The sequence below is a fragment of the Brassica rapa genome, chromosome A05 (assembly GCF_000309985.2).
Source record: "Brassica rapa cultivar Chiifu-401-42 chromosome A05, CAAS_Brap_v3.01, whole genome shotgun sequence".
Lineage (NCBI taxonomy): Eukaryota > Viridiplantae > Streptophyta > Magnoliopsida > Brassicales > Brassicaceae > Brassica > Brassica rapa.
In genome coordinates this window covers 14,706,164-14,722,430 of record NC_024799.2, presented here as the reverse complement: position 1 = coordinate 14,722,430, position 16,267 = coordinate 14,706,164, and the positions used below count along the sequence as shown (strand labels likewise).

General features: G+C 45.7%; 1 protein-coding gene and 1 non-coding gene across 2 annotated transcripts; both read right to left on the bottom strand.

Moving 5' to 3' along the window:
- Positions 1-2,518: 2,518 nt before the first annotated feature.
- Positions 2,519-6,980, bottom strand: LOC117134433 (DNA ligase 1-like). Its single transcript, XM_033292858.1, has 3 exons — positions 4,578-6,980; positions 2,996-4,467; positions 2,519-2,917 (listed from the first exon to the last, which is right to left on the bottom strand). The coding sequence occupies exons 1-3, from the start codon at positions 4,836-4,838 to the stop codon at positions 2,770-2,772; spliced, it is 1,881 nt and encodes a 626-aa protein (XP_033148749.1). The 5' UTR covers positions 4,839-6,980; the 3' UTR covers positions 2,519-2,769.
- On the bottom strand, positions 6,063-6,169 carry LOC117134463. The gene has a single exon (XR_004458648.1). It is a non-coding gene; the product is annotated as a small nucleolar RNA R71 (small nucleolar RNA).
- Positions 6,981-16,267: the final 9,287 nt, after the last annotated feature.

Here is a 16,267-nt window from a genome sequence, read left to right as displayed (position 1 = left end):
TTTCGACGAGGATTCAAAAGAGAACCCAAAGGAGGACCTTTTGAGGCCTTACAGGTCGCTATGTAGCGAGTGGAGAGTTGGCTTGAGCTCGGTCACTACGTAGCGACCGAGCAGTGTGTGTGCTCGATCGCTACGTAGCGACCGAGCAGCGTGTGCGTCGGTCGCTACGTAGCCGAGCAGTGTGCGTGCTCGGTCGCTACGTAGCGACCGAGCAGTGTGCGTGCTCGGTCGCTACGTAGCGACCGAGCAGTGTGCGTGCTCGGTCGCTACGTAGCGACCGAGCGCGTGTTCGTGCTCGGTCGCTACGTAGCGACCGAGCAGCGTGTGTGCTCGGTCGCTACGTAGCGACCGAGCAGCGTGCGTGTCGGTCGCTACGTAGCGACCGAGCAGCGTGTGTGCTCGGTCGCTACGTAGCGACCGAGCAGCGTGCGTGCTCGGTCGCTACGTAGCGACCGAGCAGCGTGTGTGCTCGGTCGCTACGTAGCGACCGAGCAGCGTGTGTGCTCGGTCGCTACGTAGCGACCGGCAGCGTGTGTGCTCGGTCGCTACGTAGCGACCGAGCAGCGTGCGTGCTCGGTCGCTACGTAGCGACCGAGCAGCGTGTGTGCTCGGTCGCTACGTAGCGACCGAGCAGCGTGTGTGCTCGGTCGCTACGTAGCGACCGAGCAGCGTGTGCGTGCTCGGTCGCTACGTAGCGACCGAGCTGTGTAATCGTTTTGTTGTGTTTCCTTTTTCCGCGATTAACGTAGGGGTTTTTCAGCGGTTTTTTTGGGAGAACATGTTTTATCCTTCCGAAATGTTTTCGGAAAACGTGTTTTGGTAAAACCCTTATGCATCGAGATTTGTTTACGAGGTTTTGATAAGATTTATCGTTTCCCTTCTTGTTTACAGGGAGGAATCGCGAGCTTGTTATAGTGCTCTTCCTGTGGCGGAAGGTCGCGACTAAGTTTTCGATTTTGTTGAAAACCACGGTGTTTGTGTAAGCGTTGGCCATAGGAGCAGTCAGTGCTGCGAGTTTGTCTTTCATATATCCAAACATCGTTTCGATCAAGCGTTTTGTGGCTATGAGTAAGAGTAATCCGTAACCCCCCCTCCTTCTAGCGCCAAACTGTGGGAACCGAAATTCGCACTGTCGATTTCCGTTTAAATAAGGAAACTAGGAAAACCATAATTTCCCAGAGGTCCCGGATCTCTGCGAGAGCCAACGACAAGTGATCGAATATATGCGGAAATCATGAAAAGATAACAAACGAGTTTAGAGAAAACAGTAGATCTTATTTCGAGTCCGCGTAAGAGCGTTGCGATCATTACAAGAGAATACAAAGGCTTTGGCCGCAGGGGCCGTCAGCGAGTTACCTAGCTCTAGCAACATAAAACCCTAATCCTAGTTGAGTCGCAGCTCGATAACAAAGGACGAAAAAGATATCTAAAAGGCTTAGATTGATTTCGGACTGAACCTTGTTAAAGGCTGCCTACGTACCCCTTTCGAGGATCAAGCCGAACGTAGTTCAATTGATAGAGCTGGACAAGAGATCGAACTGCCTGGGCGAGTTCGTCTAGTAATTGAGTGCCAGTCATAGAAACCGAACTTGTCGAGAATAAGCCTAAAGTTTCTAAGTGCAGAGAATTCCGAATCTAAAAAGTTCTTCCCCTTGCTCCTCGCCTAGGACTCCTTATATACTAGCTCCAAGGTCGGTTTACGCTTTTACTCTTCTGCCCTTAAGCCGTCATAGCATAAAAATGGAGATATTCCATTTTTCCCGATCTTCACAATTATCTTCAAAACTTCCGTATTTATCCACGGAAACTTGACATTTATCCTTCCTTGTGGACCAAGCGTAAACCAGGCTGTGGTTTACGGGCTTTTGATTAGGAAAATCGTAGGATGGGCCTCGAGTCGTGTTTTAGGTCCCTTTGGGCCGTCTTCCGACTCGACACGTTTACTACGAGTTTTCCGCGGTTTCTAATCCGCGAAGTTTGATCGATGAATTAGAATGGCGGGAAACATAGACTGAGCTTGCTACGGTCTTCGGGAGACAGCATTCGAAGGTTTTGACGAGAATGCAAGAACTGGTGTCGTATTGACGTTCGGAAAGGTTCAATCGCTACACAGCGACCGAACTTTGGCTCGAGCCCGGTCGCTTCGTAGCGACCGAGCGGGACGAGCGCTCGGTCGCTACGTAGCGGCCGAGCGGGACGATCGCTCGGTCGCTATGTAGCGACCGAGCTTTGGCTCGAGCTCGGTCGCTACGTAGCGACCGAGCGGGACGATCGCTCGGTCGCTACGTAGCGACCGAGCTTTGGCTCGAGCTCGGTCGCTACGTAGCGACCGAGCGGGACGATCGCTCGGTCGCTACGTAGCGACCGAGCTTGGCTCGAGCTCGGTCGCTACGTAGCGACCGAGCTGTGTGCATGCTTGGTCGCCGCGTATCGATCGAGCTTGGCTTGTCCGCGGTCTGATTTCCATACTCGAGCTTGTCCGCGGCCGATTTGGGTACATGTCTGTTGCCTTCGGACAATCGGTATTTAGTGGTTCGATTGAGATTTTGACGATATTTTACTGCAAGGCTGTTCGTAAAGATATCTTTACGAAGATTACTTTTCGTAAAAACGGTTATGCTGATTTTTACGGACTTTCAGACATTGATTCCGTCGTGACCGATTTTGACCCCAACAATGGGCTGGCATCTTGTTTGGACCTTTGAATGAGGACTCTAATATACGAAGCAATATGCTGCACAGATAATATATAACTCAGCTGTACCATACTTATAACTTAGCCGTAAAGTAAATATAACTCAGCTGTATACTTACATTTTGAACCAGCCATCCATATTCTTTGATGGGCCAAGGTCTTGGAGTGATGAGGATTCTGTAGAACTCAATATCCTCGTGAGCTTCTCCATGTGGAATTTCCCTGATAATTTAACACAACTCAGTCTCTGCAAAATCTTTATATTAGCTAAAATCAACGAAATGGTGCAAAAGTCCTTACTCGTGTGGCTTTAGGTGTTGCAAAAGATTATCCCTTTTAACCGGATCAACAGGTCCTAGGGGATCATATATTGCAGGTGAAGGTTCAAAACCTTTTCTCATGCACGTCGTTACATTGTCTCCGATGTGGAGAAATGGTACAGAAGGACCAAATTCTGCACTCATTTGAGACCCATCTGGAGATAATTGAACAGCTTTCAGCCGATACTCCTTTATTCTTCCATACTTTTTCCTTTCATCTTCCTCCACATCAGAGTCCGGCCACAGTTCGTCTGAATACTTGGTGTTCTTAATTTTCTTAGTCGGAATGGGTATTCTTATTGTACCACTGCGAGTCCTTTTTGAAGCAGGAATATCCTTCTTTGAGTCAGCCTCTTCTTGCTTCTTCTTCTTCTTTAAATCAGCCTCTTCTTGCTTCTTTTTCTTCTTTAACTCAGCCTCTTCTTTCTTCTGCTTCTTCTTTAACTCAGCCTCTTCTTGCTTCTTCTTCCTCTTCAACTCAGCTTCTTCTTGCTTCTGCTTCTTCTTTAACTCAGCTTCATTCCTCTCCAAATCAGCCGCTAAGTTATTTCTTTTCCCTAAGCCCCTGCAACCGCGTCCGAATGGTGGTTCCTTACCAGGAGAATCAGAGACCAAATCAGCATTTGTTGCATCGGCATTACCAAACGCCGAATCCAAGTTCTTTTTCACCCCAGCAGCCTTATCCCTGACAACCTTCGAATTCAGCTTTGCTCCCATACCTTTCGCATCAGCTTTAGCAATATCATCTGCCAGATTCTTCTCAGATTGGCCTTTATCAGGGGTCTTTTGCGGTTGGCTGTCTTCGGACTGTTTATCAATAGGGGTCTTAGATGCAGGTTGACCACTATTGGAGTCCGGCTGTCGGTTGTCTTCTGAGACCATCACGTTTTGACCATCAGGTTGACAACTATTGGACTCCGGCTGTTGGTTGTCTTCTGAGACCATCACGTGTTGACCTTCAGGTTGACTACTATTGGACACCCCCAAAACTCTCAGACGCTCTTCAACTGTAGTTTTCACTGTATTTCCAATGGTATCCAAAAGGCCTTGGGAAAAATCTCCAAACTTGGTGTCGTATTCTGTTAATCTCGAGTCAAATTTTTGGTCCAACTTCTCGAGATGAGCAACTATGTTCAGCAGAACCGCTTCGCTACGACCCTTCTCCTTTGCACTCTCCTTCTCCTCTACAACAGCAGTTTCACCCTCATTGATTTTCACCTCCTTCTGTTTCTTACCTTTCTTCTGCTTCTTTGAGGGTGGCTCAGCCTCTGACGAAACTCCAGCCTTCGTTTTTTTGTTCTTCTCATTCGATTGCACATAAAAATCTCTAACAAACCTATCTGCATGTATATCTTTAATTAGGTTATCAAGTTGTGGGTAATCTGCTTCATCCTTCCACTGAGGAAACAGCTCTTCTAGACCCTCCTTCATCACCATTTTCCTCACACGCACCTACAACACAAAAACATAAATCAGTCATTAAAATTAACAACTCAACCATAAAATAATCCAATAACTCAGACATTACATTACAGGATTCATATGTCTGATTTAAACCTTACCGTTCCATGATCATTCATCTCCTTAGCTATTGTAGTAGCAAGACTTGCACGAGTACGACTTCCACCCCATCGCAAAAGCGGAATTTCGTCTGGATTCACTTTTCTGCCATAAAGCTCTCCGAACACTGTGACAGATTCATACGCCCAAACCAATAACACGTCCTTGAAGCCGCTAAGGGTGTACGACCCTCCTTGTGGATGCAACAACTTGATAGAATCAACAAGAAATTCATAGGCAGTCCGACCCCAAGGATAAGTCATCAGGGTGTCATCATCGAATACTCTTTTTGCACTTTCAAAGGGTATTCTACAATTATGATGGAAGCCATAAAGTCCAATGGCTTGAAGAAACAACAGCCCATACCATTTCCGCTGATCAGCACTCCAAAATGGACACTCCGTTAAAGCTTCTATAAGTTCATCAAACTTGGGTCCGTACCCAAGCGGCACTTTCAACAACTCCCACAACGCTTTGTAATTCTCTGGATCAGGTTCAAAACTTTCTTCTGGCAGTGGATTTGTGTTTAAACCCGTGATCTTACCAAATCCTATTACGCTAAACCTGAGAGGTTGATCAACAACGAGAGACCAAATCTCCTTCTTATAGACTCGCAGCTGTCTACAAAGTAGATAATGTACGGTCTTACCAGACCACAACAATTTGCTCTCAAGCCAAGCTCGGTCGCTACGTAGTGATGGAGCACGCACCCCGCTCGGTCGCTACGTAGAGACCGTTACCGGGGACTAAGCTTTTACCTTTATTTTTCGGTTTAATATTTAGTCTGAGATATCTAACTTGCTTTGCTTCTTTGTTGGAACAGATGATCTAAGTGCATGACCAGTAGACATACTCGGAACAACGCGCAAGGACCACTACATCAACTGACCAACGACGAACTCGCAAGATTATAAAGACAGAACCGTCAACAGCCAAGAACAATCGACACCAACATGGGTGACCACGGCAATATGGATGACCTCACTGCTGCGTTGGCACTAATTCAACAACAAATGCAGACTCAGCAACAACAGATGTTGCAGATGAAGTAGACCATCCAAAATCAGCAACAAGCTGCTCAAGAACAAGCAGCCGAGAACGCCACGCGAGAAGAGCGTGGTGCTCTTATTGGGGAGCGAAACTTTCCGCGGAACTTCGCTACTAACCGCTCCCCCATCAACCCTCCACCCTGTACTCGCCAAGATTATGAGATCAAATCTGCACTGATAGGTCTGGTACAGAAGAGCACGTTCAGCGGCATCACTTCAGACATTCCAATGGACCACATAGAGGCCTTTGAGAGAATCTGCAATTTCTCTCGCTCTAATGGAGTGCCACCAGATTATGTCAAATGCACGTTGTTCCCATTCTCTCTTGAAGGAAAAGCTTCTAGCTGGCTGCAATCTCTCCCAACCGGTTCTCTCACTACATGGGATCAGGTTTGATCAGCATTCATGAGCAACTTCTATACGAAGTCTAAAACCGCGGCTCTACGGCATAGGATCTCCAATTTCAAGCAGAAATCTGATGAGCCTTTTCATGAAGCCTGGGAGAGATATAAGGAATACCAGAGAGAGTGCCCGCACCATGGGTTTGACGATGACTATATATTGGAAGTGTTCTATGATGGAGTGAGCTACGAGTTTCGGAACACACTAGATTCTTCGAGTAATGGGGATTTCATGACTCAAACCACGCCTGGCGCATTGATATACCTTGGATTTGACCCGTTTTCATCCATGATATATAGGTGTTTTACTATATATATATCTATGTTTTCTACTCTTCTAGGTATGTTTTCAGGTTCAGGTGCATTTTGGAGTAAAGCTATGACTTTGGAGCATTTTGGAGCATAAAAGACATTTCACCCGAGCTGACCATGTAGAGGTCGACGAGAGGAAGAACAATCGATCGATGCACATCCAGTACTGTCGATCGACACCATGAGATGCCTCGACAAATGAAGATTAATATCGATCGATGTACACAAGTACCATCGATCGATGTCGAGACATCGGACATGCGACATTTTGGATCCAGCGGACTTGAAGCCCTAGTCCATGCCAAATTAAGAAAATGCCCTGACGAGTTTTTAACCTAGTAGATTATATACTGCCTAAATGTTTTGACGGCAGAGAGAGCTTTTTGTTACAGTTTTACTTTGAGAGAGAGAGAGTTTGGAGAGAATATCACTTGTGACTGGAACTCCTTGTTTTCAATTCCTTTTCATCTATACTATGAATTTCCATGTCTTCATTGTCATGAATTGCTTTGCTATGTCTGAGTAGTTCATTTATTAGATCCAGGGTTCAGATAGGTTTGTGGGATTAGCCCCAAACTATAGATCTGCCTTGTTGTGATATTCATGATAGGACTGCATACTCAAGCACCATTGTTATCCCATCCTGACATCTATCTATCATATTAGGATTGCTAGAGAGGGCTAACCGCCAATTTAGTATCTTAATAGGGCATATCATACTCGCGCATAGGCCTGGCTAGAACCCGTCGATCGATGTAGGTAAAGGTGTATCGGTCGACGTAAGTAAGGGTGTATCGGTCGACGTCCCTATAGGATCATCGGTCGACACTCTCTCGTTGTCAACATACTAGCCGTTGATACACGAGATCTAGCTTGTTAACCAATAAAACATGCGACAGCTTATCACTGAGTTAAGCGGTTGAGCTCTAACATATCATGCATGCAACAAATAGGCACGTATAGATATTATAATCTCCAACACCTGAATAGTGGCCCTGCATCTAATATCATTTCCAATCAAGTTACATTTACTATTTACTTCGCTTGTTACTATTGCTATTTCATTTAAACATTTACAACTCTTAGAATTAATAAACACTAGATTTAATTGTTCCCTAGCTCCTTGTGGATTTGATCCCTAAGTACTACATCTGAACCTCTTTTGATGAGAGTAACACTCCTTAGGGTAATTTGAGTGGTATCACGCATTCGCCCTCATTGAGAACATGGCTTCAAGTTCACTCAACAAGAAAAAGGAGCACGATCGCTCCAAAAGTGTGAACAGTATAGATGATCTAGCAGCAAAGGTGGACCAACTGCTTAAGGGAAACCAGAGCCAAGTTTTCATAATGGAGGAAACAACTCCTAAGAAGAGTGCAGGCGACAAGGCGTTTGAAGCTGAACAAGCAGGAGACGATCAGCAGGAAGTGAGCTATGTAAATGGGCAAGGGTGGCAGCTAAAGAACTACCACCCAAACCCTAACGTAAGGAACAATCCACAGCTTTTCTGGCCTAAGGAAGACAAACCAGTTGATCCGACACAGAGCAACCAAGGTCAGTATGCGGGGTATCAGAAGAACTACCAACCCCGAACCTATGTTCTAAGCCAACCACAGAACAATCAAACTCAGATGCAGAACCACCAGAACACTCAGCCTGCTACTTTCGCCCATGTCGCTGTTCCGCAAGATGAAACAAAAACTATGTTGCAGCAACTACTTCAAGGACAACAGCTCCAAGGGAAAGCCTGAACCAGGTTACTACCGAGATCAATACCAGAATGAACCATATGTTCGGAGATTTGAGCATCAAGTACGATAATGTCGCGAGCCATATGAGACAGATGGACATTCAGATAGCTCAGACTGTTGAGAGCGTCAAGAGGCAGCTAGGTACTCTACCTGGTAAAACAGACAATAATCATAAGGAGTGCAATGCAGTTCAGCTGAGGAGCGGGAAGCAACTTTTTGAGTCGGAACAACTACCAGCCTATACCCCGACAGTATAGAGGATACGGAACCAGCAGTTGAAACAAGTTCGCCAGGGCCAGAACAACCAGCTGAAGCTGTTCGCCCTATCCCAGAGGTTGTTCCTCCTCGCGAATACATTCCTAAAGTCCCTTACCCTGTTCCAGCAAAGGCCACTCGTAAGGACAGAGAGGAGTTGAAGTTCAGGAAGATGCTGGAGGATCTAACCGTCCGACTCCCCTTTATGGATGCGATCCAAATGATGTCCTCCATGCGCAGCTTTATGACGGGATTGATCTCAGGAAAAATATCAGAGGAGAGCGAATTCATGACAGTTTCCAAAGAGTGCAGCACAGTGCTTCAGAACAGGCAGATAAAGAAGTGAGGAGACCCCGACAAGTTCTTCCTCTCTATTCAGATTGGGAAGACAGTTTTTGCATCCTCCTTGGTTGATCTTGGATCCAGCGTGAACCTCATGCCCTACTCTGTAGCACGACGTCTAGGAAACACGCATTTCAAACCAACTAAGATGTCCTTGGTGTTCGCATATAGATCAGTCAAATCCCCGGTTGGTATTCTAGAGGATCTCCAAGTAAAAGTTGGAAACACCTCTGTTCCAGCAGACTTCGTTGTACTGGAGCTGGAAGAAGAGTCTAAAGATCCTCTCATTTTGGGAAGACCATTCTTATGTACTGTTGGACCCATCATTGATGTGCGACAGGGGAAGATTGATCTGAATCTTGGGGACATAGTCATGCAATTCGAGATGGATGAGTTGCTAAAAAGCCGATGTTGGATGGGGAGACCTTTGAGGTTGATGAAGGGATTGATCCGCTCCAACCTCGCGAAGGAATGATCGAGGAGATTCTTACCGAAGACCCACTGGAGCTTGCACTAGTAAGAGCTGAGGCCGAGCAGAGTGTCATAAACATTGATGCAGATGGGTATGCCAAGATGCTTGACTCTGCAAGGAGTATGGGAAGAATGGTAGCGAGTCTAAGTATGGGAGAGGAGAGCAACCACTCCAGCTGGAGCGACCCCTACACCGAACTCGCCTGTTCTGTCGAACCAACCAGATGATCCCTGGAGCGAGCTTAAAGCTCCTAAGGTTGACCTAAAACCCCTTCCCAAGGGGCTCAGGTACGCTTTCTTTGGTCCGAATTCCACCTATCATGTCATGAATGCTGAACTAAATAATGTGGAAACTGCATTGCTTTTGTGTGAGCTTAGGAAATATCGTAAGGCATTAGGATATTCACTAGCTGACATACTTGGCCTTTCACCTGATTTGTGCATGCATAGAATACATCTAGAAGATGAATCAATGACTTCTGTCGAACATCAGAGGAGGTTAAACCTGAATCTAAAAGATGTTGTTAAGAAAGAGATTATGAAACTTCTTGAAGCGGGTGTGATCTATGCCCTATATGATAGTAAATGGGTTAGCCATGTTCATGTAGTACCTAAGAAAGGTGGGATCACTGTTATCACAAATGAAAAGAACGAATTGATCCCTACTAGGACAGTGACAGGACATTGCATGTGCATTGATTTCAGGAAATTAAATGCAGCAACTAGAAAGGATCACTTTCCACTCCCTTTTATTGATCAAATGCTTGAGAGATTGGCTAACCACCCATATTACTGCTTTTTAGATGGTTATTCAGGTTTCTTTCAGATCCCTATCCATCCAGACGATCAGGAAAAGACGACGTTCACATGCCCCTACGGAACGTACGCTTACAGGAGAATGCCATTCCGCTTATGCAATGCGCCAGCAACATTTCAGCGCTGCATGATGTCAATCTTTACTGACCAGATTGAAGACATTATGGAAATTTTCATGGACGATTTCAGGGTCTATGGAAGCTCCTTTAGTGTTTGTTTGTCAAACTTGTGCATGGTACTAAAAAGGTGTGAGGAGAAACATCTGGTGCTCAATTGGGAGAAGTGCCACTTCATGGTCACATATGGGATTGTTCTGGGGCACAAGATCTCCGAGAAAGGAATTGAGGTGGATAAGGCAAAGATCGAGGTGATGATGAGCCTGCAACCACCAACAACTGTGAAAGCTATCAGGAGTTTCTTGGGTCACGCTGGGATTTACAGACGGTTCATCCAGGACTTCTCAAGGATAGCGAGACCACTCACCAGACTGCTCTGCAAGGAGATCAAGTTTGATTTCGACAGTAAGGGCTTAGCTGTGTTCCATACCATCAAATGAGCTCTAGTCAGCGCACCTGTTGTACAACCGCCAGACTGGGATCTCCCCTTCGAAATCATGACTGATGCAAGCGACTTTGCAGTTGGAGCAGTCCCTGGGCAGCTCAATGCAGATATGCTACGACTGAGAAGAAACTTTCGGCTATTGTTTTTGCATTCGAGAAGTTCTGATCCTACCTGGTGGGATCTAAGGTGATTGTGCACACCGACCATGCTGCTCTTAAGTACTTGCTCACAAAGAAAGATGCAAAACCAAGGTTGTTGAGGTGGATTCTTCTTCTCCAATAATTCGATCTTGAGATAAAAGATAAGAGGGGGGTCGATAATGGGGTTGCAGACCATTTGTCCAGAATGAAGATTGAGGATGACACAACTCTTGATGAAGAACACCAAGTGGAACACGTCAACGCGATTGGTCTGTGTTTCGCGGAACAACCTCTGTGAACCACATCCGACTGTTCTCACATCACAGAGCAACCAGTAGCCGCGATCCAAAAGCAGTACTCTCACCTCCCTTGGTTCGCTGAGATTGCGAATTTTCTTGCTGCTGAAAAGCAACCTCTTAAGTTCACTGGAAACGACAAGTGGAAATTTTTAAGAGAGGCGCGACATTATGTTTGGGATGAACCCTACTTGTACAAACATTGCAAGGATGGCTTATTCAGAAGGTGTGTTCCAGAGGCAGATATCCCAAGAATCCTACATCATTGCCATGGTTCTTCTTACGCATGCCACTTCGCTACATTCAAAACTGTCTCAAAAATCCTTCAAGCGGGTTTCTGGTGGCCAACTATGTTCAGGGATGCTCACGCCTACATAGCCAGATGCGATGCATGCTAGCGACTTGGGTCAGCAAGAGGAATGAGATGCCTCAGAATTACATTCTAGAGGTTGAGGTGTTCGACTGTCGGGGTGTCGATTTCATGGGACCATTCCCTCCGTCCTTCAAGAATGAGTACATCCTCGTCGCCGTTGACTATGTATCTAAGTGGGTAGAAGCGATGGCGAGCCCCACTAATGATGCAAAAGTGGCGACTAAGAAGTTCAGCTCCATCATCTTTCCGAGATTTGGAGTGCCTCGGGTGGTCATTAGCAATGGTGGAACACACTTCATCAACAAGGCATTTCAGGGCCTCTTTAAGAAGAATGGAGTAAAGCACAAGGTGGCAACCGCTTATCATCCACAAACGAGTGGACAGGTTGAGGTTTCCAACAGGAAGATCAAGAGCATTCTCCAGAAAACTGTCAACGCCTCACGCAAGGACTGGTCACTCAAGCTGGACGATGCCCTATGGGCTTACAGAACAGCCTACAAAACGCCGCTGGGGACCACCCCCTATCACCTGGTCTACGGTAAGGCGTGTCACCTTCCTGTCTAACTCGAATACAAGGCTGCATGGGCAATCAAGCTACTGAATTTTGACATCAAGCCAGCAACTGAGAGGCGCATGATCCAAATCCATGAGCTGGAAGAGATAAGGCACCTCGCCTATGAAAGCTCCAAATTTTATAAGGAAAAGACCAAGGCTTACCATGACAAGCGCATCATTGCCAGACGTTTCAAACCAAACGATAAGGTCTTGCTTTTCAATTACAGGTTCAGGTTGTTCTCAGGCAAGCTGAAGTCTAGATGGTCCGGACCCTTTACTGTTAAGGAAATTTGACCCTACGGAGCTGTTGTGTTACTGGACAGAAAAGGAGACGAGTTTGTAGTGAACGGTCAGCGCTTAAAGCATTACCTTGCTGACTCCCCAATCACAGAGGGCGAAGATATTCCCCTAAGCGATCCTCCATCAGCCTGATCGGCTGGTCCAAGTCAAGCTAATGACTTCAACTAAGCGCTTGGTGGGAGGCAACCCACTGGTTCGTGTGTATATTGTTTTTTCTATAGTCTATTTTACTTCTTTTCAGATTTATTTTGTAGGTCAAAAACAAGAAAAATCGGACACTTCAGTCAGAACAACCAAAGGACTGTTCTTCTAGTAGAACAACCCATTGTCTGTTCCAGGTAAGTGTTCCGAACCAAAAAAAAATAAAAAAGAAAAATTAAATAAGGCCAGTTAGGGTTTTGCCTATTTAAGGCTCCACTCTTCCACTTTCCCTTTTCACTCCGCCGTACACTGATCCCCCACCCTTGCGATTTTTAAGCAACCACCAAAGCTTAGATTTTCATCCGTTTTAAGTGGTTTTTGCTTCTCAATCATTTGGAATTTCGAGTTCTCTCTATTTTTGCATTCCATTTCACCATTCTCAACTGGTAAGAGGCTCGACAATCCTCATCCAAATCGCAAAACTCGGTTTGAAAAGTTCATCATTCTAACCGCTTCATAGATCGATTCTTGTTGTACTACTTGATTTCAATTTTCCCTTTTGCTGTCAGGGTTGTTTAGAAGATGAACTCATGTTTCAATTCACATTTGCAATTTGCGATTGATAGGAATGTTCGGATTCGGTTTTTGGATAGTTTAATGGAGTTATTGGGTTGAGTTTAGATATGTTGGTTGCAGCATCAAGGCAATTTGCGGTTTGCATAATGAGAGATGGATATTGTTCAATTCCATTTCTTCTGTGCAACATAACAGAACTAAAAGCTTGATTTTGTTTGCTTTGCAGATGGCACATACTAAGCAATCAGCCAAGAGAGTGCGTGCAAACTGCACGAGCAGTACGTCACCCCCGCAAGCACAACAACAAACCTCCGCGACCTACCTATGGCCCCGTGAACAAGAGTGTTACTACGCCCTCCTCCGGGTTGACATGTTACCCACTCGTTTCTGCCACGCAGAAACTCTGGCTGATCTTGGGATCGACGAGGACGTGTTCGAGACGCTACACGCCATAGGGATAGCTCCTCTGTGCTATTCAACACATGAGCTATACCCCGACCTTGCTCGCCAAGCGCTCGCCACCGCCACGATCACGTACGAGGATTCCAATGCACCCTCCTACGCCAACTGCTCATTCTCTTTCATGGCCGATGGAGAGTACTGCTCCTTATCCCTCGACAAGCTCAATGAGATCTATGAGATAGCCAATGAACCGAAAGGAGTAGCGGTGGCGAAAAAGTTCTCTCCTTCAAACGCCTTTTTGGATTGCATTACGAACGGGAACTTCACACCCGGAAAGGCTTACCAGTCGCAGATCAGGAACCCGGCGCTTCGTGTCATTGCAAAGATCATCTCAAACATCCTGTTCGCTAAGGATCTGACCTCTAAGGTCACCAACGGGGAGCTGCAAGCCCTGTACGCTGGTATTGACGATGAAATCCGAGCTTCTGGATCCGGCATTCCCATTCAAAAGGTCAAGACGAACCCCGGTTTCAACTTCATGACCATGATCTTCGAGAGGCGGCAGTGTCTTATGCACGGTTCGAACAAGAAGGACAGAAGCGGTAGCTTGCTCACACCGCTCTTCAAGTATTTTGGCATTGATTTCAGCAACTACAGCGTCAACAAAGAGGTTCAGTACCTAGACATCAAGTACCTTATGGCGTTCCACATCATGCGTGATGAAGAGACCTACAGCTTCTTTGATAAGGCCGGTACCCAGCTTTTCACCAAACTGCCTCACCCTGAGATCAACAGGTTCAGCGTGTTCGACAACATATGCTTCCTCCCTCCACCTAAGCTCCTTTGCACTGATCCACGTGCTGCAGCACCTGACGCGGACATGGAAGATGTTGAGGACATCACCCCAGAAGCTGAACCGTCATACGACCTCGGAGAGCTGGCTGATGTGACCAATGATCAAGCTTACCGACGCTGGATGGTTCATCGCTCGCGCAACAGACGTCTGTTTGATCCAACCGAGAGCGGCGAGTCCGACTGAGTCCGCAAGGACTATTCTCTATCCATTGTTCTATTCATCTGAACTCTTTATTTTCATGTTTTATTTTTATGCTTTGTGTTGATTTTCGGCTGACCTCAGCTTCATTTCACACCAGGGATGGTGTAATTTAAGTCTGGGGGAAGCACTATGTGCTGAAACTCTATTTCTTTGCTTTTGAGTCAGTCCTTATGTCATTTGGATGTTTTATTGAGTCAGTTTAGAATCGAGTCAGTTAAAACTCTTGTGGGAATTAGGACCTTGTGATATATTCTTTTAACCACCTCGTGCTCTAACATTCTTATCCGGTGACCTTAGCAGTGATGAAAGACCCACACTTGGACCTGGAACACCCTCTGACTTATCTCATTTGATTCTCCAGAAGCTCTCATCCGATCAGGTTACACTGGGTAGACTCAACTCCACCTAACTTGAACCTAATCTTGACTGAAATTCTTCTTGTTATGGGCACTAGATCAGGGAAACGAGACCCACACTCAGGGCTTCTTATTCTTTTTACCAATCTTGTTGATCCTGAGTGGCTAGCTCATCTTTAGCTAGTTCCAACCTTGTACCTAAGCCTTATTTTCACCCTCATGCACTCTGTTTTTCAATGTCATATGTGCAGATATGTGCAAAAAGGTCGGAGAGGATAGGATTGACGCATCCCCTTACTCGTTAATGCCTTACATTAAGAGAAGAGAGAGAGAGAGCATAATGAGAACAGTTGACAAGATCAATCCTTAATAAGAAGAACAGTCAAGGGTGCATGATCTAACCAGAGGAACAATGGCGACCCATGCGAAACAAAAGGATAGACCACCAGTGGCTGCAAAAACATTCACCCCGATACCTTTCCCTCGAAACCCCATCACTTTTGCAAGAAAAAAAAAGTGTACAGAATGCTTTTATTATTTTGGAGATGGGGAAGGTAATTTTGGAAGATACACACCACTGGGAAAGGTTGGGCAAGGAGTTGGTACCGATTTTTGAGGAATAAGAAAAGAAGTCAAGAGCTGGAGACCAGTCACATGATTGATCCGATGTGGAGAACAACCACATCCGTAAAGCAGAAACGAGTAAGGGTAGTGGTCTTCAATAGATCCGTCCTCTCTTGCTATTTTTCGCGATATCCTGCATACACTCAAATACGGTAACCCCTAAACACTCTCAGCTCCACCTTAAAACAACATGTTCCTTATTAACCCGTCTACCCTGAATAGTGCCTGTAATGAGAAGCTCACGCTGTTCTTAATTGATGTTTAAGGATTTTTGTCTCGATAGTGCGACCTTTTCAGGTATGAGATAGAGAGTATGGAGCTGATTCTCGAACAGCGCTCGTGGGTGTTCTGGTAAGGGTGTGCGGTCTAAATCTACAGCTTGTATGGTTCAGAGATGTGTGGTAAGAGCATGGTTATTCAGGAAAAGCGAGTTCCCACTCTTTCAAACCTTTCTCCCTGTTCTTGAGGCTTGGCCTTGTTCGAGGACAAACAAGGATCTAAGTCTGGGGGAATTGATATATGGTGTTTTTAATACCATTATATGTGTGCTTTGAGCTAATTCTCAGTCCTTATTCGTGTTTAATTTATATCATTCCAGGTTTGGAGCAGGTGAAAGAACAAAGAAGAGAGATTCATGAAGTCAGATGTCGTTTTGGAGAATTCGATGCGGAACAGCCATCTAGAACAACCCGAAGGTTGTTCCCGAAGAGAACAAGCGTCTGATTGTTCCCGATCATTAAGGAAACTTCCTATTCTGGAAGTTTTCCCTAGATTCCACTATCTTATATGTTTACCACCAGTGCCTCCATATAAAAAGGCTTATGCTATCATTTATTTTTCCTACTCTAGTTTTACAAGAGACCTAGAACTATTTTGGATTAGCAACTTGTAAGGGAGAAGGCTTCATCTCTGAT